A 25,507-nucleotide genomic window follows, 5' to 3' on the forward strand; every position below is an offset into this window, starting at 1 on the left:
TCCTGGGAACCTTTCATAATAATCTACCTTAAAACCTGTAAATACACCAAAACAATATAAAGCTTAATAATTGTTTTGGTCGGAATAATAATAAATCATTTGGTACCATTACTGCAAATTATAACATATCTTTATGATTTATAAGTCATATAAAATACATAAAGAGAATTATATAGAAATTTCGGAAAAACAGTTTGTCATTGCGAAAGATATTATCATATATCCCGTTAAAAATTGACTGAAGTAATACTGGAGCTATTTATCTTTTTGCTCTATATTTCCATTTGTTGTTTCATATGATCACACAGTCGCTTTGGTATATGTTTTTGGAAGAGAAGAGGGTATCAGGCTATTGTATGTTATATAACTAAACACATTTATTATTGTATTTCGCTAATTTATTATTTGAAAATGTGGTGTTTTTCTTCAAATAAAGTAAATATTCAATCTTCAATTCAGGAACAATACAGTTAATGATACACTAAAACAGTAAAATGGATAACGTGGTATCCAGTCTACCAGAAGAATTTTCATTAGGCAATCCACCAGAAGAAATACCAGACCTATCCAATCACGAGAACCACATGACAGAGGTCTTATGGGCAAATCCCGATCTATATAAGAAATATAGAAATAAGAAAACAACTTCAGGCGTTTCTTTTATTCAATGTATTAAAACTGGAATTGATCATCCAAGTCATCCTCATATTAAAACATGCGGCATCGTAGCGGGAGATGAGGAAAGCTATCAAATGTTTGCAGAATTGTTTGATCCTATAATTAATAGAAGACATGCTGAATGCTTGCCATTTACTAAACACATAAGTAATTTAGATTATTCACAGGTGAATGATAAAAATATTGACCCATCTGGGAAGTATGTTTTAACCTGTCGTGTCCGCAGTGGGCGGTCTATTCGGGGATACAGACTGTCTCCTGCAATTACATTTGATGAAAGAAGGTTAGTTGAGAAAACTATTGTAAACTCTTTATCAAAACTCAGTGGAGATTTGGAAGGGGATTACTTCCCACTTAATGGTTCTTTTTCTTATATATCGAAACCAAATGGGATGTCGGTAGAAATGGAAACAGAGTTACGTTTGAGAGGGATGCTTTTTCAGGATACCAACTCTCCTTTACGCTCTTCGTCTGCAATCTATAAGGACTGGCCAGATGCGAGAGGCATATATCTCAATAAAAATAAGAATGCGTTTGTTTGGGTTAACGAGGAAGATCACGTCAGAGTCATTTCAATGGAAGAAGGAGCAAATATGCAAGGCGTTTTCAAAAGATTTGTGGATTTATTAAACGCACTCGAAACAGAGCTTGGCTGTGAAGGAAAAGATTTCATGTATAACGATCACCTGGGTTACATTGCAACATGTCCTTCAAATATTGGCACTGGATTACGAGCAGGTTGTCTAGTCAAAATACCTCTTTTCTCTTCTCATAATGATTTTAAAGAAAAGTTAAGCCAGCTGGGTCTTCAGGCTCGTGGTCATCGTGGAGTCGACACAGAGTTTCATCTTGGGATTGTGGACATTTCTAATGCCAACAGATTAGGACATACTGAAGTAGAGCTGGTGAATATGGTAATAAATGGCATATCACAGATAATCGAATGGGAGAAAATGCTTGAAAATGGAGAAAACATTAAACGACAATTAAATGTTGCCCAATAATCAAACAACTTCTTACATAAATATTGTCGGATCCAAAAGGAGGGTCCGGGGGCTTGGTCTGCGCTGTATTTATCTGTCTGGTTGGGTTTTTTTTCGCAGTGAACAGGTTTTGTGTAGTACCATTGAGTGTAAAAGAGGGACGAAATATACCAGAGGGACAGTCAAACTCATAAATCGAAAATAAACTAACAACGCCATGGCTAAAAATGAAAAAAAAGACAAACAGACAAACAATACTACACTTGTCACAACATAGAAAACTAAACAATATATTTATGTTGAAATGCTTCAAAGGTACTGCTGCTCGTGAACTGCTAGTTCCCGAAGGTATATCCGCTACGTATGTAGTGCTTCTGTATAGTAATCATTAAAAGGCATATTTTAATTATATATATTTAGTTTTAATTTTACGGAAATTTTATAAAATCTTCCTTAGAAAAATAAAGCGAATTTAGGTTTTCTATGATTCACTCGAGATTAAATACTCTATGGCTAAAACATTTATTTGACATCACCAGCATTTGGTCTCAGACAAAACATGTAATTGGCATCACCAGCATTTGGTCTCAGACAAGATATTCATTTGGCATCACCAGCGTTTGGTCTCAGACAAAACATGTAATTGGCATCACCAGCATTTGGTCTCAGACAAGATATTTATTTGGTATCACCAGCGTTTGGTCTCAGACAAAACATGTAATTGGCATCACCAGCATTTGGTCTCAGACAAGATATTTATTTGGTATCACCAGCGTTTGGTCTCAGACAAAACATGTAATTGGCATCACCAGCATTTGGTCTCAGACAAGATATTTATTTGGTATCACCAGCGTTTAGTTTCAGACAATATAATTGTTTGGCATCACCAGGGTTTGGTCTCAGACAAGATATTTATTTGGCATCACCAGCGTTTGGTCTCAGACAAGATATTTATTTGGCATCACCAGCATTTGGTCTCAGACAAAACATGTAATTGGCATCACCAGCATTTGGTCTCAGACAAGATATTCATTTGGCATCACCAGCGTTTGGTCTCAGACAAAACATGTAATTGGCATCACCAGCATTTGGTCTCAGACAAGATATTTATTTGGTATCACCAGCGTTTAGTTTCAGACAATATAATTGTTTGGCATCACCAGGGTTTGGTCTCAGACAAGATATTTATTTGGCATCACCAGCGTTTGGTCTCAGACAAGATATTTATTTGGCATCTCCAGCGTTTGGTCTCAGACAAACTTGATTAAGGTAGTTTTCGATACGTGTAAAAGAAGCAAAACATAAAAATACTGAATTCCGAGGAAAATTCAAAACGAAAAGTCCCTAATCAAATGGAACATCAAAAGCACAAACACATCAAACGAATGAATAATAACTGGCATATTCCTGACTTTGTACAAGTTTTTTCTAAAGTAAAACAAAATGGTGTATTTAACCTGGTTTTGTAGCTAGCTAAACCTCTAACTTGTATGACAGTTGCATAAAATTCAATTATATTGATAATGATGTGTGAACAAAATAAATACATAATAGGTTAAAAATAGAAGTACAGCATTCAACATTGTGTTATAATATCAATTACTATGAAAACAAATAAATATGTAGAAAAAAAGCACAAAAATTCATATAGACAAAGCACATTAGAAAAAATGAAAGAGAAGAATACAAACATTTACCATAGCACAATAAAACAATGAAGGAATATACATTTACAGAGTCACGTCATGTGACAAAGAAGAACAAAATGCATACAGGCAAAACACATTAGCAAAAATTAAAAGTTCGAATATTACCATAGAACAATCACGGAATATAATTATAAGTACAGAGCCACGTCAAATGGATCACCAAAGCCAGACTATATGTTACTATCATTTGGTCAGTACATAAGCTATTTTAAGGTCAAGGAACAGTAAATGGGCTATGTCGCAGATTTTGCTAAAATTTTGCATACAACCTTGGCTCGTTGAACTACAACTGAAAATCGAAAAAATAATACATTTATCTCTTTTATTATCTGAAAAATTGCAGATTGATTTCTTTTAATAAGGGTGAATATTTGTATAGAAAGCACATAAAATCGGCGGAAAACCTTCTAAAATTAGTCTTAAAATCGACAAATCTCTAATTCTACTCCATAGATTTTTCTTAAAAAACTATATATTGTTAACACATAAATTTCTGTTTTAATGATATAAAATATTCATAGGGTCACCGACTGCGTTTTTTTTCTAATAATTATTTTGTTACCTTGGTTGTAGTGAAAAACGTCAAAAATCAACGTTTTACGGCCTGCAACGCGATAACGTTACGATTATTTCGACGTTTTGTTGGATTTTTTCACAAAGAATGCAACTTTTAATGATGTTTACCGTAAAAACGAAGTCGGTGACCCTATCTTTATTTTGCATCATTATAACGGAAATTTATGTAGCAACATCATATAGTTTTTTAAGAAAAATCTATGTAGTCGAATTAGAAATTTGGCGATTTGAAGACAAATTTTAGAAGGTTTTTCGCCGATTTTATGTGCTTTCTATACAAATGTTCACTATTTTGTAAGAATTCAATCAGTTATATTTGAAACGATAATTGAGATAAATGCATTATATTTTCGATTTTCAGTTGAAGTTGAAGTTAATCGAGTCCGAGTTGTATGCTTAATTTTACTGAATTCTGAGACATAGCCCATTTACTGTAACTTGACCTTAAGGACATTACCCAGAACCATGTGTTTTGGTACTTGAAAAAATTATAAGATATAATACATTATTATTGTGAATTTGTATTTGTAATGTTTTTTATGTATTTGCCATTCCTCACTTACCTGATGAGACTTGTTTAAGAAGCACGTGTTGTTCTTACATAACTATTACAAAAAGGATCATTTAAATTGGCATGTCGCTTGAGTGAGGAATTCAATACGTTCATGTAATATGATCTAATATTTTGTCCTTAGATAGAGCATGATGAAAATATAGAATTAGATATATAAGAACACTAATAAAATACATTTTCATATGAACTTCATACATTTATAACAGAGATATTCCATTGGATGTGTGCATATGACCTAAATACTTTATGTTAATGTTTTATAAACTTTTGGTTCCTCATACTATTAAAGTAGTCTCCGGTTTGGCGTTATTTAATACATTCTTTAGATCACATCAGTCAAACCTACATGGGGACCTTTCTTGTCTTGATTTGGACAATGGTTGTTTTATTTCGTTGGACACTTAAATTCGTGGATAGAGTCATCCACGAAAACCACGAAAATTGGTACCCCACGAATAAAAGTACTTTCACAGTACATGTCAAAGCAAGATTTTGAACAACTTTGTTGGATTTCTGTTAAATTAAAATACCATACAAACGGAAGCTAATTCGAGACTCTAAGTAACGACTACAGTGTCAATCTGGTTAGATTCCCGATCATTAGATGTTTATATTTGTACTTCACTCCAACTTTATTTCATCGTGGATATAAATGGGCTAACAATAAAACGAATAAATTCTTCATTGATTGCTATAAAACATGTGTAAATATTAAATTATGTTCTAATTATTGACTGCTAACGCATATAAATTTATTTGTTATAGTGAAGTTATAAATAAAATTGGCTTGTTCATTACGTGGTTGATTTCAACTACTTGACAAACAAAATGTTTTGATAACACCTTGATGTAAGTATACTCCTATTTGTATGGACTAGTTTAAAACCAGTTGGGATCTGAAGCGCGTGTAACAAATGAATTTAAGTCTGAAGCAGTCATTTTAATCCTAGCACAACTAAAATGTCTCAATAAACTAATGTAAAGTCGTATTTGGTGAGTTTTGTGTAATCAAAACGCGCGTCTGGCGTAACAAATTATAACCCTGATACCTTTGATAACTATTTACACGACTGGGTCGATGCAACTGCTGCCCGATGGTATCACCAGCACAGCAGTCAGTACTTCGGTGTTGACATAAATACCAATTATATGGTCAATTTATAAATTTACTGTTTGCAAAAGTATAAATTATTCGAAATACTAAGGATTGTCTTATTCCAGGCATAGATTCCTTAGGTGTATTTGGCACAACTTTTTTGGAATGTTAGGTCTTCGATGCTCTTCAACTTTATACTTGTTTGACTTTCTAACCTTTTTTTTAATCTGAGCTTCGCTGATGAGTCTGGTGTAAATGAAACGCGCGTCTGACATCACAAATTATAAGCCTGGTACCTTTGATAACTATATTCAGTCGTTCAGTTCATTTTAAGACTTATCGACTATGGTTAGAGGACGACCATTTGATATTCTGAGGGGGGGGGGGGGGGGGGGCAGGATGATTTTGAAAATAAATAACTCAGCCTTGATAGTCACAAAAATAAATGGTTCATTCTGTAGTAGTTTGGAAATAAATTACCTGACTTGCAATGTAATGAAAATAAATAACTCAGCAGCTCTAATCGAAAGTATGAGATGGCACTAGATTCCTCATAAATTCATTAATAATAATAAAAGTATAAATATTATTTAAATATACTTGAAATGTCTGAAAATTGGTTTCATTTAACTTGAGGTATATTGTCTCAGGAAACCTTACCTCACTTTTATTTTAACAGGGCCTCATGTAGGAAATTTCAAACCCAAACACTTGTCTCCATATCAAATTGTGTTTACAGCGAGTGCCTTGCAAGAAGCATGTTCTGTTTTCCCTCAGACTTAGCCCTGATTTTTCGGGATCAATGACAATGTTTCTTATTTATTTAACTTTAAATTTGTTCATTGATTGCCCTTCTGTATTCTGTTATTGTTGCATTCCCTTTGTAATCTAGTAATTTTGTTATGAACTTGGTCATGAGTTTAAAAAAAAAGGCAGCAACAGACTTAACTATGTGAATTCCATTTTTGGTTTATCATGCACATTGGTCTTTTGATGTTGTCCCTAGAAACTTAAGTCTTAAACTGAACATTTTGCTTTGAGAGCAAAATATTGTCAAAACATTATTAAAACAAAACTTGCATTTTCAGATTATGAAAGGGTCTTCGGAACACCCAGAAAGCATGATTTTGCAGCATTTGTTCTACAGCTTCTTGGGCCTTCAGGGGCTCCAAAACCGTTTTAAAAAATTGCCTCGATCCGCTCGCCAATGTTTGCCAATACTATAAAGAGGCTAGTTACAACCAAACTTTAATAATATGTATGTATGCAATAAAATTGAGAAAGGAAATGGTGAATATGTCAAAGCGACAACCACCCGACCATAGAGCAAACAACAGCCGAGGGCAACCAATGGGTCTTCAATGTAGCGAGAATTCCCGCACCCGTAGGTGTCCTTCAGCTGGCCCCTAAAATATGCATAATAGTACAGTGATAATGGACGTCATACTAAACTCCGAATTATACACAAGAAACTAAAATTTAAAATCATACAAGACTAACAAAGGCCAGATGCTCCTGACTTGGGACAGGCGCAAAACTGCGGCGGGGTTAAACATGTTTATGAGATCTCAACCCTCCCCCTATACCTCTAGCCACTGTAGAAAAGTAAAAGAATAACAATACGCACATTAAAATTCAGTTCAAGAGAAGTCAGAGTCCGATGTTCAAAAGATGTAACAAAAGAAAATAAATAAAATGACAATAATACATAAATAACAACAGACTACTAGCAGTTAACTGACATGCCAGCTCCAGACCTCAATTAAACTGATTGAAAGATTATGTCTTCATCATATGAAAATCAGGTACAATCCATGTATATACAGTTGCGAATATAAAAGATACATAATAAACAAATCATTTTAAAAATGTGTTTTCGAATATCATAAATATAGTTGTGAAAATGAATAATCAGTCCCTTGCTTTAATGAAAACGAAAAATCTTGCTTTAACAGTGCAGAAAAAGAATAAGCTGTCCTCTTAGTTTACAAAAATAAATTACCGATCAAAAACAAATCCTCCTTTCACTCTAAATAGCTTTTTGAAATAAATTAGTCAAAATTAATATCAAAGTGATATGCAATAATCCTGTCGTTACACTTTTAGTATTGTTTTTATATGATTCAAGCAATTTGGTAGCGTTTTATTAAGTGGCAATTATTCTCGATAGTTACGATGAGAAAAAATTCGGACTGAGGGCAAGAGAAGTCCGTTTCAGAATTTATCACAAATCAAATCAGTTACAGTTTTACACTCCAAATGTTGTATCTTTAACAAGCAATAAAAAAGGTACTTGCAAGCAAACATGAACCAAGAAAATTTAAGTTTTCTAGTCAAGAGAACACTTATTGGTATGACTATGTTTAACATAATACAAGAGCTATTCTTAAACATGTAGAACATTAAAACTCTCCCTTCACAGAGCACCAGATACTCCACGTTACAACCGGGTGCATGAGTGCGTTAAAATAAACCAAAGATACTAACTGGTTTGAATATGTCGGTATTATGTTGAAAATTGATTAAAAGGATTAACTCAACATTAAATATTGGTCAAAAGTTGACATGAATAAGAGTGTTATACGACACTTTAATAGTCTTATTTATAATTGATACTACATACCAGATATAACCATCCTTCAAGTTCTCATAAGGTTTTATTCTATATTTATGAACTATTTCGTAAAGTTTCTATAACAATACTAGTGAAATCACTGCTGATTTGAATAGAACTAATTGTATGTATATGTTCTCTGTCTGAGTTCATAGATATATGAAGTCAGAATTAAAATTATATTTCGTGAAAAGAGAGACAACTGCAACATAACCTATCTAGTATTAGTATATTGTTTTAATTTCCATCAAGTCAGAGTTCATTGATTTTTAAATTCAAACTTTTTATATATATATAAGTATATATATCATTGAACAGTTGAATGAAAACATATATTAATTCGTAAAAGTATACCCTACATATATACTTAATAGAAATATAGGTCTTTTTTCACATTGAGTGAAGTCCATGTACAGCAGATGGTAAATAATTGTAAAAATAATGTATATCTTTATAATTACATTAGATGTATGTTTCATTATAATACGTTATTCTGATTGGCTAATTGCACAGCACATGTTATTCCGTAAGCAATTGCATGAGACAATAACATTTCATTTATAATGACACGAGGTCCCACAATAAAGTGCACAGGTGAATTTAAAAAAAAATAAACTTCATGAAAATCGTGTTTTTATAATCCAAGCTAAAAAATGTAATTATAAGTATTGAATGCTTCTTTTTGTAACCTCTAGGTACCGTATTGTTATGTGGGGTGTCATTCAAAATCCTCTAGGAACCGTATTGTTATGTGGGGTGTCATTCAAATTCCTCTAGGTACCGTATTTTTATGGGGGTGTCATTCTAAAGGTACCGTATTGTTATATGGGGTGTCTTTCAAATTCCTCTAGGTACCGTATTGTTAATATGTGGGGTGTCATTCAAATTCCTCTAGGTACCGTATTGTTATGTGGGGTGTCATTCAAAATCCTCTAGGAACCGTATTGTTATGTGGGGTGTCATTCAAATGGTGTCTTCCCGATTGTCCCACTTTTTGAAATTACAGGTAAAAAGGTAATGAAATTTTGTGGGACAATCGGGAATATGTTTGTGGGACAATTGGGAAGTTTAAATGTGGGACAATTGGGAACTGTTTTTATAATGATTAATTTGTTTTTATAGCGTGTAGCAGTTAATCAAAGATTACTAATCAATGTAACTTGTAAAATATGAAAAAAAAAGAACAAATAATAATATTTACATACTAAGTATTTTATTTTGCTCATAGTAGGTACAATTGATGCCGTATTGTTATGTGGGGTGTCATTCAAATTCCTCTAGATGCCGTATTGTTATATGGGGTAGAATCTGTGTATATGTGTTTGCTTCTTTTCTTTTTCGTGTTTCACGGCAGAGAAAGATTTGTTTTAGTTATGGACTGTATTTCAATGAACGTTTCAATCTAATTAAAATATATATGTAGTATAACGTAATCAGAGATCAATATTTTAATTAGATTGTGAACGTTTAAACATATTTTATTGTTCAAAAATGACAAATGGATCTGACTTAGTAATGTTTTATCCAATACAAGTGAAACATACCAAGGGGGAAATCAAAATCACAAGACAAATAAAAACAACCATACAAAGTCTGAAGAAAATCAACAAAAAGACACACAACAGTACATATACAGCAATTACTTATTTTATATATAATCATGCAAAATTAAGCTGATGGAATGGCGAAATCAACCAAAGTAAAACAAGAGTATAATTACTCTGAAATATCTGAAGGTCGTTGCTTACTCCCAAAAGATTATCACTCTGAAATATATGACGGTCGTTGCTAACTCCCAAAAGATTTAAGACGAAAGGTCAGAGTATGGGATTGGCCCAGAAGAACGGAAAATGATCTTTATATTCAAAGGTAAACTTGCCTTTTCCTAACAGGACACAAATGGAATGCTTGGTGTATTTCTAACAAGAAACAACAATGATATAACATAATTATTGTGTTTACTAGTAACTACAAGGTACAATTATGAATAAATGGGTATAACTAACTGTCCAGTATTAATATGAAAGGTTATCTTTATTCCAAAAGCTTCCGATTCCACAGTAACCAGAGATTTAACATGTCGGATGAACCAAGAGATCCCCCTATATATTGCTACATTTTCATTGTCAGTATACATAACAAACCCTTATTCATATGTGTAAGATATGACGATCAAATGACACGGCATTTAACTTGTTGTTTCAAAACATTTGTTTTCATTTTTGAGTAGCTGGACCATGTGCCTGTCGCTGATGTAAAAGTAAAATGACAAAAATACCTTACTCCGAGGAAAATTCAAAACGGAAAGTCCCTAAACAAATGGCGAAATCAAATGCTAAAATATATCAAACGGATGGATTATAGCAGTCACATTCCTACGCATTTTAATGATGTAGAAAATATTGGATTTAAACTGGTTTTATAGCCAGCGAAACCTCTAACTTAAATGACAGTCGCATCAAATTCCATTATATTGATATCGATGTGTGAACAACAAAAAACAGACTTAAAAGGCAAGTCAAAATAATTCCTATAAAAAAAAATATCATCAAAGAAAGACAAAAAGACACATAGACAAAGTATATTCGCAAGAAATGAAAGACAACGAGCCACGTCAAATGAATATCACCAAAAATAGACTAAGTAACCAAAGCGTTTAGAGTAGATCTGACATAGGTTAAATCAAGATATATCTGCCAAGGAATTTTTAGACGAATCAGACAACCCGTTGTTGGGTTACAGTAAACTGCTTCTGAATTGGTAATTTTAATGAAATTTTGCAGTTTTGGGTTACTATCTTAAATATTATAATAGATAGAAATAAACTGTAAACAGCAATAATCATGGTCAGCAAAGTATGCGACCTACAAATAAGTCAAATAGCCAAAATGTTCAATTGACCCCTTTAGGAGTTATTATCTTTTATAGTTTTGTTTTTTTTTAAATCGTAATTTGTTGCACTCTTACAATAACCTTATCCACTTAATCTACTGGGCCAAATAGATTTAAACCGGCTTGGCCACAATTTTTGATAGAGTGTCTTGAATGGAAAATTATTCAATGACCCTGCCATCCAACCAACATGGCTATCATGGCTAAAAATAGAACATAGGGATTTACAGGTCTAAGGGAAAAGGGCCTATTTTTCTTTCTCTATTGTTAATTTTCCTTCTTTTTTTTATGGTGATGTTCGTTTGGAACAGTTTTACGGTGTTAATATTTCACAACTCATTCGCTTTACCTGTGTCTGTAGTGACGTTACTTTTAAATGAAAACGAATATAATCTATGTGTTACTGGTACTGAAATTGGTAAGTCAAGAATTTCATTACCACAAATATCTTAAAACTTTTACAAAATTCTTCTTTCATAGATATAAAGATTTGGTTTCGAATTTTGGTTGTACCTATAGAAAACTTATTTCAAACGGTAAAGCACATCCTCATTTTTAATAAGATGATGTTTACCGTGCACGTAAATCAAGAAACGATCTTAGTAAAATCGAATCCCGTTTAAATAAACTTCGAGTTCAATCATTGTTATCACTCTTTATCATAATGGTTGTATGTTATTATAAATAAGAATTTGATGTATGGTCAATAAATTGCATATTTTAGTATGTAGGTCTAGCAATAATTTTCGGCTAATACTTTTTGAGAAAAGACTATAATATCAAATTAAGAGTCCGTTGTTGTGCGTTTTACCTTTTGTATAAATTTGAAACTCTGTCAAACTGCATAAAACGTCTGACGGATTCTTACTAAATCAACGTCCTTGACAAGGTTGATTTTCTGAACATGGCAAGCCGGTTGCTGAGGAAAGCGATTGTCTGCTTTTCTGAAAAGGTGAAGCATAATTTAAGCGTAATTTACAGAAATTGACCATATATTTAAAGCAGGGTTATTAGATCGACTACATGGATTAAGAATCAAGGAATCTGATTTCCATCTTTTCATTTACAAAGATAAGTTCAGACTCCCAGAAAATTATTTATCATCTTTCATCACTCAGTTCATTATGTTAGGAAACAGATATACTGTTTTACGGATATTGATTATGTTGTTTATATGAACGAAATGTTTGGCTGTTGATCAGTACTCTTTCTGAAACTATTGAAAGTTATAAAAGAAGGTTTGCCCTTGAAAACAACAGAAATAATAATCCCATATAGTTGTGGTGACATAAGTATACTAATATATATATATGACTTACCCAAGAGTGTCGCTGAATACTCTTAGGCTGAGAGTTACACGGGTCTGTGTACAGCACCGAATTCCAGGCTCCTACAATTAGGGAACACGTCTGTCAGCTTGGCCGTCTATAGTAACTCTGAGGGAATCCCCGACCATTCGGAACTCTCTTGACTAATGCATATCATGTTTGATTGTGCCTAACCGGCGTACTCCACATTCCTCTCCCTTCTATTTGATAGGATTTCGTTACCGTTCAAGTTTTTAGAATTAAGTTCGTCTGCAAATCCAAGACAGATATTATCTCACATCAAAAGTCTTAGATTAACTAAAACCGATAAAACATGAATAAACAAACATATATACAGGTACGCACACGTGACAAATGTTTTTATCCCACACATAAAGCACACATAAAAGTTAAAGGCATAACTACTAAACAAAGCTTTGTACAGTTTTAAAATCACATAAATCCATGAACTAATGCTTTATGTTATACAACTTCAGAACGTTTGAAGTTGTAACACAGGCTACCTCCATGAGAGATACATTGAATAGATTTGCCAATTTTTGAGCTATGTCATAAGTCATAGATGGACATCCTGTTCTTCCTCCTTTGTTACTAAGGTAAGGCGCATCTGTCTCAATAATAATATCTTTGATATCCATGTTGCATACTGTCGATCTTATATCAGGATATTTCTCTTCCATCAACAAAAAAGGGGAAATCCCAAATTTACAATTCGGAAAGTAACTTTTCCATTTCCTATACATACCAATGTTACCCCCGAAACAATGTCTATGTATACGATGGTCCTTTTCCAACACTTTCCTCATAACATCTAAACATCTGTCGTCTGTACTATCTTCTCCAGACAATCCCCTACAGTGAATGTGACTAAACTGTAGGAAATAAGGTCGCCAATCTGTTTTTCCATCATAAGTTGCCAACTTTGGAGCAGACGGTCCTTCAACTCTCTTTTCACTCCTGTCTTGTAAATAACCTTTTGGAGTATATCCAGAGCTTGACTTCAATGCAGTTATTAATGGTTTCCTGTCCTCTTGTTTACTGTAAATTCCGGACGGAAATAGCTTCTCAATTCTCTCAGTGGTGAGTCTCATTTCATCTGCTTGTTTCATTTTGTTGTCTCTAATCCTGATTTCTTCACGCATTTCATTTTCTCTTTTCTCAAACTCTACTGACAGCGCGTCTGTATTTTCTTTATGGTCATGCTCCATTTGCTCAATGCATTTCTGAAACTTTGCATTTTGGTCAATAAATCTTTTTTCAAAATCATCTTGCATAGTTTGCATTTGATGTTGCATTTCTTGTAGTGCTACTTGCTTTTCTTGCATTCGTTGTTTGATTACGGCATTCATGCCACTCATTTGCTCCTCTAATTCACGAACTCTTTGCTTTGGATCTATGTCTTTTTTGGTACGTTCCAGTGGTTCCACAACAATTGCTCCTTCGTCAACCAAAGGGTCCCATATGGTGTTAGGAATACCTTCAAGTAATTTCAAATCTTCTATGGTAAGTTGTCCTCTCTCCTCTCTAGCAGCTGTAATGATCGCAGCTCTCTTTGTGCCAATACTCTTAATACTTTTGAGTTCTTCAACTGTAGCAGTGTTGATATTAATTGGCTGTGACATTTTGTAGTATTTTGCAGAAAATAAATATACGCAAAAATTCACGGTCCAAAAAATATGCGATGTATCAAAATCTAAAAATCAAAACGTACACGAGATCAAATAGTGTCACGTAACGATCAAAATAAGTCAACGCGCAAAAATGATATACGCTATCTCAAAATGCTGAAATACGTACTACGAATCAAAATGTGGCGTACTATTCAAAATAATATCACGACAAAAAAAAATCAATAAAAAAAAAATCAAAACAACAAATAAACAAAAAAAAAAAAAAGAGGGGGGGGGGGTCAAGGAAATAGAATCTGTCAATACGCAGACATCAGAACATCTGATGTACCCTTACAGGGAAGGATATAAATACTATATCAAAACGCAAACATCAGAACATCTGATGTACCCTTATCAAACTATAGTAGCTGGGGAAAGGGGGGAGGGGGGTCTCAATGTCACTGGACAACTGAAAACAACAAAAATTGTATTAAATATAATGTAAAAGTTTTAAGCACAGTACAAAGTGAATAATACTTCTTACTTTTATCATATATCTCTTTAAATAAAAGAGAAAACAAGTTTTTCTCTTTTCCAAAATTTGAAAAATTTGCCGCCAGATAATGTAAACAAACAGTGAGTTCGTCAAACAACTTCTGACACCAATTGTGGTGACATAAGTATACTAATATATATATATGACTTACCCAAGAGTGTCGCTGAATACTCTTAGGCTGAGAGTTACACGGGTCTGTGTACAGCACCGAATTCCAGGCTCCTACGATTAGGGAACACGTCTGTCAGCTTGGCCGTCTATAGTAACTCTGAGGGAATCCCCGACCATTCGGAACTCTCTTGACTAATGCATATCATGTTTGATTGTGCCTAACCGGCGTACTCCACATAGTCCATACACTTCATCGCTATTTAGAAATCTGTCCTAGTTGACCCGAGTATCTGCTCAGCTTGAACTAATGACATCCTTCCACTATCAATTTTCCATTGTGGTGTCAGATATTTCATATTATGGTGTCAAAATTTACGGAAACCTTTGGTGATTGCAGACAAATAGCGTTAATGTTGATTTATTGGTGGACTAAATGAAAGTACCACTATAAGTTATATGGTTCGCTACTGACCCCATACGGATCCATAGAGGGTTAGTAAAATCCATAGGGGGTGAGGCCGGAGGCCGAGTCCCCTATGAATTTTATTCACCCTCTATGGATCCGTAGGGGGTCAGTAGTTAACCGTATAACAAATTTATCGGACGCTGGACTTTTTCTGCGGCGGTTTGTTGAAATAAACAATGAAACACAACAACATTAATAGATGATGTCGTCATTAACGTGTCATGAACCCCATATGAAACTTACTAACCCCATACGGTCTCATAGGGGGTCACCATGTGACGGCATTTAACCAATCACAACGTGATAATTCATCTAAGGTGCGATAATAGATATTATTTAAAGAAACAGTGCTCAAAATTAAGATTAAATAAGAAGAGGACATTTAAGTTGTGTCAAGGTTTTGACCTTAGGATTACAATCTTTTGACAAAACATCAGAGTAAATGTAAACATGTAGATTTAAACACTTTCTTTTATTGATGCTAAACTCCTATTTATGTGTATGTGTGCTTGGCTTAGTGATAAAAGACCGTTCTCTACAGTACTGACGGTCCCTGGTTCAATCCTGACTCTGGGCATTGGAAATTTCAGAACATTGAAAGGGTGATTTTTTACCCTCCAACACGCATCTCTAGAAATAGACAAATATTTATCAAGAGTGATAACTTTGATGGCCTAGGTTAGTCAGAGTGCTGACAGCTCCCTGGCTTTCATCTGAAGATCAATCTGTAGATGACTCTATGGAACTCTGTAAAGTATAATTGACTCGGGCATCTCAAACAGACAGGAGGCCACTCCTCTGGCAAAAATTAAAAGTCCAGGGAAAAACTGAACAGTATGTACAATAAACTATTTGTTCAATATGGGTTCAATGTTGTATAATTTTTTTTAAATTTATTTTAAGGTGACACCACAAAGTCTTTCATCATGCAGACAGATGTCTTCTGGTGTAAGTTTACTTACATGTAGTTATATTGTTATGAATGATGCAGCACAAACCTTCACAAATTGTCCTGATAAAAAATATATTTCTGAGTTTCCGTTTTTATGAAATTTCATCCAATGATGATTTTGAAGAGGTTCAATGATTTGCCAGTGCCATTCAATATGCCATTTTCCAACTGACATAAATATTTCTGATAAAATATACCTATGCAAGACTACAAGTACGAAAAAAGGATCCATTTTTATTTATAATTTTTTTAACATACACACAGGCAGTTTTTTTTATCGAAGACCACTCTCATCATAGAATTTTTAATGATACTTACAACTTCAATTATCTATGAACAAAAATCCAATTTGTTTGAACAGTACAATGTAGAAATAGTACAAATAAGTTAACAATAAGGAGAAATTGTTACAAATGATATGAACATTGTACTTAGGCCAGAAGTCAAGAATGTTACCAACTGAAAGTGACTGGCAAATGTATTCTAAAAATCAAATAATTTTGGGTTATAGATCATCATGTAACATGTGTGAATATACTTTGTATATTTGGCTTTTTAAAATTAACAATTAATTTTAATATTTTTAACTATTTAAGACATTTCATACTCTAGGTAATATTTTAAACAGGTTCACCAGATCACCATGATACCAGGAGATGGCATTGGTCCAGAAATATCACAGTCTGTTAAAGATATCTTCAGTGCTAGTGGGGTGTGTATCTAATACCTTATTATACATAATGTTAAAACCGTCTTGGTACTATTCTACATTATTCTCAGTTTGGATAGTACTGCATATTTTAAAGTTAACTCTAAAAAATGGTCTATCGTACATTTGTATATTAAAAAAAAAGGTTAGGGTGTCAAGATAATTCAGTAGGGTGCCATACCATACCAAAACCTCCTGTATTATACACTATATTTTCCCAAAATATTAACAAAACATGTACAGTAACATAATGGTTAAAATATTTTGCTGATTTAAACTAATTGAATTGTTCCTGTGTCCTAGTTTCTGTAGTTTTATATGTCAGGTAACTAAGGCCATACTGGTAACTTCATTTGAATTACTGTCAATTCATGAGTATTACAGGCAGGGCTTCCAAAATTTTTCTGAGTCAGCCGGACATTTTATATCTGATCCGAATTTTAATCCCCAAGACTAAGTCACAAAAGGCAATTATGGTAATCAGATGGCCATCCCAATGATTGACATTAGATTAAAAACGATATTAAACTTTACTTTGATTTGAATTTGATGTTCTGACATAAACTGTTAAAATTGGCATTGCATCATTCAAAGTGTGCACATCAGCGTGCTCATATCTGCATTAGACTCTTTAATTGTGCAAAATGACGTTGTCAAGAACTTTATTTTCGTTTTTAAAGTCACATTTTTCAAAACTGGATGTTGACTTGACAATGGTAAAACATGGACCATAAACGGATACGTAAAATCCGTGTACGTTTACATAGCACGACTGAGCGAAGAAGCTCTTTCCACGTTATTTCTTCAACAAAATACTTGAAATGAACGTTAGGTACAGGTATCAATGATAGTTTTAGAATTTTGAAGAAATGTAGGATGCATAATTGAATTTCCCACCTCTGCACATGCGTACACGTGTTCTTGTTCATACAACGTAGTTCTGACGATTTTTCATGTAAAACCTTTTTAAATGTTTCAAGAAATCAAGTTTATAAATGTATTTATTATAAATTTGATCTTTTGGACTAAATCAATTAGATTCAAACCGCTGAAATGTACGAAAGTAATTGTGAATGGACAGATTAATTTATACGATGTCCGGTACTGAAATTAGTTTACCTGTCACCTGATGAACAGGTAGTTTTCAGCTGTCCAACAACTAATTAGCCTTGATTAAAATTAGAAAGTATTGAAGTAAGGGTTGTTTTGATAGTAATTAATCAACATGTCACTTTTATGACCGGAAATGTATGGCTGTTTAAGGCAAAATGTTGGGTCAAAAAGATCATGAATTATATTAAAATGACCGAAAAAGCCTTGAAAACTAAAAAGTATATGACCGTTTCATGCTTTACCCAGCCGGTCTTTTACCTGACATTATACAAATGACCGGAATATATGACCGTTTTGGAAGCCCTGATTAAGGGATACCAATTTCATGGGTATGGTTATATAAAAAAATCACCAAAGAATAAATTGTTTATAGTTTGTATGCAAAGTTTGGCAAAACCATGATTTCGGATATCCATAAATATACAATAGCCCCTCAATCCACAAATATACGTTCTGATTAGGAAATTATGAAAAACCAATACTGTTACCTACTTAAATATTATAATGCTTTAAAAATCTATTTTTTAACAGGTACCTGTGGAATGGGAAGATGTTGATGTCACCCCAGTAAAAGGTCCTGATGGAAACTTTAGACTACCTCAAAAAATATTTGACTCTATGAGTAGAACAAAGGTTGGACTGAAAGGTCCATTGGCAACACCAATAGGAAAAGGTCACCAGTCCTTGAACTTAGCACTTAGAAAGTAAGTCAAGCTATAAGGTTGTTCACAAATGTTTGAATTATTGCTATTTATTCAGAGTGTTTCACTATTCAAAAGTGTATTGATGAAAAAAATATTCCACCTAAATGTATGCCCTGCAGATATAAACAGATAAATGCTTTGAACATATATGTGTAAATACTATTAATATATTTTTTGGGATTACTTATTTTTGTCCCACATTTAGTGTCAAAAAAATATATGGAATTGTATCAAACTTCTTTGTAATTTAATTATTTTATCTTATTTCAGAGCTTTTACATTATATGCCAATGTAAGACCATGTAAATCTATAGAAGGTTTTAAAACACCATACAACAATGTAGATCTGGTGACAATTAGAGAAAATACAGAAGGAGAGTACAGTGGAATAGAACATATAGTAAGTCTATAAACTAACAAATTAATATTGGGAGATACGTCAAAGATATTGTGAATAGACTAAAGTAAAATTCGAACCCATAGTGATGTATGTATTATAAAAATGTATTAAGGTACTATTTGAATTAATTATCATACTGTTTTATATAAACTGCTGTCTTATTGATCATGTTGATTACTTTTGATGGAATTTAAGGCATAGTATTTCATTTCAGAAGCAAAGCTTAGATCATGTATTGTGATATATCAGAATTATAGTATTAAAAAAATCCTGGTTTGTTAATGGATTTTTTTTGGGGTTTGATTTGCTTTTAATTTAAAGGTTTCAAATGGTTTCAATTTGGACAATGGAGAGAACACTACATATATTATGGAGTGGTAAGAAGCCGGTTGCATAATTGTTTGCTCTCTAACAAGGAGAGATATCTTTTTGATCCTGTGAATATTTGTCACTCATAATTCTATTTGCCTTTCTAAATATTCAGTGAGGCAATTGTATTCCTTTGTTCATAAATTGCATGAACCTGATACTTTCAGTGTAATGTCCAATAATAATGTACAGAATTTTACCTACTAAGTATTTGCAACAGTCTTACCAAATAGTAAGAAAGTTGTGACATTATATTTGTATGATGTAGGTAGTAACAAATAATTGAGAGTCTTTTTATTTCAGATTGTTGATGGTGTAGTACAAAGTATAAAATTGATAACAGAAGAAGCTTCAATGAGAGTGGCAGAGTATGCCTTCAAGTATGCCATAGATAATAACAGGGATTCAGTTACTGCTGTACATAAAGCTAATATCATGTTAGTATGCCTTCAAGTATGCCATAGATAATAACAGGGATTCAGTTACTGCTGTACATAAAGCTAATATCATGTTAGTATGCCTTCAAGTATGCCATAGATAATAACAGGGATTCAGTTACTGCTGTACATGTACATAAAGCAAATATCATATATGTACATGTATGTCACAATGTCAACATATACTGGAAAGATTCATTATGTCCTTTAGATTGTAAAACAAATTAAAAAAAACACACTTGTTTATATGTTGAATTCCAGTTTCCAAGTTATTTGGCTTTGTAAGTTCAATCTTAGACATACTTGCTAGTCCTGACAGATACTATTGCACCTTGACCTTTAATTTGTTTCCCTTGTCCTTCAAAGTGTCTGCATGTCATTTAATTTTAGCTTATATAGTTAAAAAAAAAAGCTGTATGTCCACTAGAACATACATAAAGTCCCTCACTTAAATACTTAAAGTCCTTCACTTAAAGTAAGGTCTTTTGGTATTTTAATAGGGCTGGATTTTTTTGCAAGTGTTTATTTTTGTTTTCATGCTCTCAATCTTTATATGTACTTTTACCCGGGAAATGTTCGCTCCGTCTTTATTTCTCGATTTGCCAAGTGAATCTAGATTTGTGTCGTTTTAAATTCACGTTTTCCCGATGTCCCGAAAAAATATCTTTAAATTTTAAAACTGCATGTGTACCGTTAATTAGTGAACTATATTATACTTGTATGTTGGTAGTAACCTAATCTGATATCAATCAATAACTTATTTGGATGAGTGAATAGTTTTCATTTGTAAATAAAAATAAAATCTTAACTCATTATTTGTTTCTTAAGCTATTGTAATGGAAAGATATAGGTAGGAAACACATCTTTTTCCAGTGAAATTCGCGGTAGTTTTATTTTCGCGTACCAACTGCTACCCTGAAAATAGCGAAAATAATACTACCGCGAAAATTTCCCTGTTTACAGTACCTGGGCCTAAAAATTTTGGTCTTTAGCAAACTTGAAGAATTTTACTATCATGGCTATCAGCCAATCTTTTGCCATATGTTCTGTATTCCAGATATAAGATCATCATGCATTTTAAGTTAGTTTTCTAGTATTTAAATATTCCATTTTGTATGTTTAGGAGAATGTCTGATGGACTCTTCCTGAAATGCTGTCGACATGTAGCTGAAAAAAATCCTGATATGAAATTTAGAGAAATGTATTTAGACACAGTTTGTTTAAATGTATGTATAAAAATATCACATTCCATGTACATTGCAGCTTAGAAAGCTGTAAGTCGAAAACTAGTAATTTATTATTTCACTTTGCATTTAGGTTTAGATTGAACCTTACCAATGTTCAGGTTAAATTTTGTATTAGATTGTATAACTATATTAATAAAAATATATTTCATAGAATAAGAACTGCTGGAATATGAAATTGTTTTGGCAAACAAAAGTGTAAAAATATGTACTAAATATTGTTATTGTAAATTCATAAATTATTACTAGGTGTGTATTGATGCAACACAGTGATATTACAAGAACATAAAACTCACATTCTGATATCTGTCCCATTTAACTGATATATTTGTACTCAAATTTTCTTGAAATGGCATTGATTTATCATCATTTTTTGTCCATTCTTCTAAAATCACAATCATATAAGCACTCAATTATTTCTGAATTTTCAATAATTCTTTATAACAACTCAAGCTTAAACAATATCATAAAATTGAGAATGGAAATGGGGAATTTGTCAAAGAGACAACAACCTGACCATTGAAAACACAACAGCAGAAGGTCACCAACAGGTCTTCAATGTAGCGAGAAATGCATACCTCTTCACTCAGTTCAATATTTGCATATTCATAGATTATTAATGGTGTTTCTCAATTTCAACATTGTTGATGTGCAACATCTCTCCATCTACTTTATAACAAAAACCCATCTTAATCTTCTGTCACAAGATGGAAAATTTCATAAAAAACATTGTTGTCTTCTATGTTTGTACAATGTCAACATGTTATATTTGTAGATGGTACAAGATCCTACTCAGTTTGATGTATTAGTTATGCCTAATCTCTATGGGGATATTTTAAGGTATGGTTCAATAATTCACAACTTTTTATTTTCATTACACATTTTTATTATAATTTATAATTGTTAATAATTCTTTCATAAGAAAAATTAAAAATTTTATAAAGATAATTGGTTGTAAACAGAAGTTGATAAGATAATTTCTAACAATGCTTATATTTTTGGTGATTAAGATAACATCAACCTTGTTAATATGTTTATGTAACAAACAATAAATGTTAATTAATTTCTTTCAGTGATCTCTGTGCTGGATTAATTGGAGGCTTAGGAGTGACACCTAGTGGCAATATTGGAGAGGATGGTGCTATCTTTGAATCTGTAAGTTGAATCTGTTGTTTAAAATCAAATTTGGTTTGAATATTGTACCAATTTGGATTATGTTCATACTTTTTTTTTATAATTAGCAACTTGCTCACCTAAATGTTTTTAGTCTGGAGATAGATGAAGGTTTAATAACTGACTAGGACAGAAAGCAGGAAGTCTAGAGAGCAACCCAAGCACAACAAAACATAAGACATTTAGAGGACAACATTTAGATACATATGACATAAATTTCAACTCATTAACTTGAGTGAATCTAGAATCCTCAAAAAGTGATAGCACCTTGCTACCTATCAAATACAGCACTGCCATACACTTGTTCATACTGTATATCATATTTTTAAGATATTTTGTTTATTTCAATTGATTATTTATAGCATTGTTTCTATATAACTGTCCATGCACCTAGTACACAAATTGTGGGATGTTAAACAATCCTTGTTAGTCCAGGTTGTTTTACAGTTCTTTGATAGTAACATATCTAGGAAGAAAAAGGGAGAGAACTTTATTCCATGTTTTATTTGTATAGTCACAGCTCCTGAAAGGTACTTTTTTGTTTACAGGTACATGGTACTGCCCCAGACATAGCTGGTCAGGACAAGGCAAATCCAACAGCTTTGTTACTTAGTGCAGTTATGATGCTTAGACATCTAGGGTATACAGAACATGCTCGTAAAATAGAGGCTTCAGCATTTGAAGTTATAAAAGAAGGAAAGGTAAATTAACTCATTGAATAGTTTTATTTCTTTTTTAAAATTGTATTTATACCCCCGCTTTAAAAAAGGGGGGTACACTGTTTTACCTCTGTCTGTCCTTCAGTCAGTCCGTCCGTCCCATGAATATTTTTCGTCACATTTTTCTCAGGAACTATAATACAAGGATTTCTGAAATTTGGTTTCAGGGTTTATTTAAGTCAGCTATACCGTGTGATGCGTTTTCAGATTGATCACTTGAGAACTTCCTGTTTACCGAACACTTGTATGATTTAACACATGATAGCCAAGTTGAAATTTTCGTCACATTTTTCTCAGGAACTACAATACAAGGATTTCTGAAATTTGGTTTCAGGATTTATATAAGTCAGATATACCGTGTGATGCGTTTTCAGATTCATTACTCGACAACTTCCTGTTTACCGAACACTTGCATATTTTTACACTATTAATATTATCCACTTGCGTCGGGGGTATCATCAGTGAGCAGTAGCTCGCAGTTTCACTTGTTTTTACTGTTTTTGATTTAAAGGGAGGAAAATATGTGTTACTAGCAATATTGTAGCAATTGTTGAGTTAAGATCATGTCAGTTGGTCTAATATTTGTATGTAAAATTATCAAATGTTATCTAGAAAAAGGGAATAGATAAGTTTTAGCTCTAAAACTTTATACAATGGTATAAATGAAGAAATTGGAATAGTGGCTTTTGAAAGGTTACTTTCTTATACTGACAACAGTATGCTACTTGTTCGTCCTAGATTTTTGTGTCAGGAAAAATATTTACCATCATCAACACAATGCAAAATGTTGATCAGTGGAAGTAAAAATAGAAGAAACTTAGCCTTTGAAACACTCACTTAGATGGCATACATTATTAGATTAAATTATGGCGAAGCAATATTTTGTATACTTTACATGACTAGTGAAATAATGGATGATTTAAAATGGACTATCTGAATTCTTAAAACAACAGGATTACCACACATGTATATAGATATATAAATTGCAAATCTCAATATATATGACCAGTTTGAATAACTTAAATTTCTATTTTTAGGTTTTGACTGGTGATTTAGGAGGATCTTCAAAGTGTTCAGAATTAACTCAAGAAATTTGTCGGAAGGTTCAAGAAATGGCCTAACATATCTTATCTATTTGACATTATTTTGCAATAGAATTATTATAGATATTTTTAATAAGACAGCCATTTTCATTTTTGTGTTCAGTTTTTTGGATAATTTAAATAAAAGCATATCAATTATATGATCATATTTTGTAAAAATGGTTTATAATTTTCTACCCCTTGTCATGAAGTACATGTGGAAAGGTCATGAAAAACAGTGTTCACGCTGTACTGTTAAATCTACAGGCCCGGAAAGCTGCCACTCAGCGTGAAGACTGGAAAAATTCAGGAAAATAATAAAAAAAGTAAATTAATTGTTATTTCCATCATTAAATAAATTGTTATGATTACAAACCTTATGTAACTGAATGAATTCTGAAATTGATTGTATTTTGTAATTTATTAGATGTCCGTAGTACCCCATGTGATATTTTTATTTTTTTTCAATTATATGAAAAAATCATTTTAGTATTTCACTATGTTGTGTTCCTCGTTACAAGACTTCTGTAAACAGTTGAGGACCATGTGCTGTTTCAAAAAATATTCTGATATCTTGTTAATTAAATTCAAAATTACAAATCTTTAAAGGCATAATTACATGTGCAGTGCTACTTAAACCATTTTATTTTGTTCGAAATTCTGCTCATATAACATTGTTTCTTCTGAATGAATCTGTCAAATTGTTCCAACTTGAGGCCTTCACAAATTCAAGCAGGTATTAATGTGAGTTTTGCAATATCACACAGCAATGGTAACAATGTGCACAAGCTTAAAGATCAATTAATAGATGGATTAAAAGTCTGTGCAGGTTTTTACACATGGTTCAAGTAGAAATGGAAACTGTGTAGAAGTTAGGGATACAATGACACTGAAGAAGACCTTATGTAAAGATGTTTTTTTTTTTTTTTAAAGGGATTCAAATAAAAGCCATATATTACACGTTATTAGAAAGGGAGATATTAAAACATTTGATAATTCTCTCTCAAAAGTTCAATTTGTAACTTTCTTATACCGGTAGAATAGAATCTCATGTAAATAGACATTTGTGACATTATATTTTCTTTCAAAATTATATTTTTCTCTTAGTCTGCAGTTGGTTTATATCCATCAAAATTTCTATTAATTTTGTTTTTTACAAATTAAGAAAATAGGCTGTATCTGTATGCCCATTTAACACAAATATTTTTAATTGCATTGAACAGATTACATCTAGTATGTCAAGGATAAGGAAGGAAAACTTAAAAAAATCCTGTTTAAAAGAGTTACCATACATTTTTCAGTACGTTTATTTATTAAGTCCAATGAGGAAGATGTGTTTTACTTTTACAAGTGGATGTTATTGTTTGTTAATTTTGTTTTATGTCATGAAGTCAATAAATCTTTATAACCTC

The 25,507-nt window shown here is 32.6% G+C and overlaps 2 protein-coding genes across 2 annotated transcripts; both read left to right on the plus strand.

The window, feature by feature from the left end:
• Positions 1 to 494: 494 nt before the first annotated feature.
• Positions 495 to 1,920, plus strand: LOC134716576 (creatine kinase M-type-like). Its single transcript, XM_063579588.1, has one exon. The coding sequence runs from the start codon at positions 495 to 497 to the stop codon at positions 1,680 to 1,682; it is 1,188 nt and encodes a 395-aa protein (XP_063435658.1). The 3' UTR covers positions 1,683 to 1,920.
• Positions 1,921 to 11,958: 10,038 nt separating this feature from the next.
• LOC134715195 (isocitrate dehydrogenase [NAD] subunit alpha, mitochondrial-like) lies at positions 11,959 to 25,507 on the plus strand. The gene is made up of 11 exons (XM_063577217.1): positions 11,959 to 12,074; positions 16,097 to 16,141; positions 16,774 to 16,857; positions 18,499 to 18,671; positions 18,942 to 19,071; positions 19,744 to 19,877; positions 21,001 to 21,103; positions 21,897 to 21,961; positions 22,195 to 22,276; positions 22,843 to 22,995; positions 24,051 to 25,507. Exons 1-11 carry the CDS (start codon positions 12,027 to 12,029, stop codon positions 24,132 to 24,134), a joined length of 1,101 nt encoding a protein of 366 aa, XP_063433287.1. The 5' UTR covers positions 11,959 to 12,026; the 3' UTR covers positions 24,135 to 25,507.

This window comes from Mytilus trossulus, chromosome 4 (assembly GCF_036588685.1).
Source record: "Mytilus trossulus isolate FHL-02 chromosome 4, PNRI_Mtr1.1.1.hap1, whole genome shotgun sequence".
In the NCBI taxonomy this organism is placed as follows: Eukaryota; Metazoa; Mollusca; class Bivalvia; order Mytilida; family Mytilidae; genus Mytilus; species Mytilus trossulus.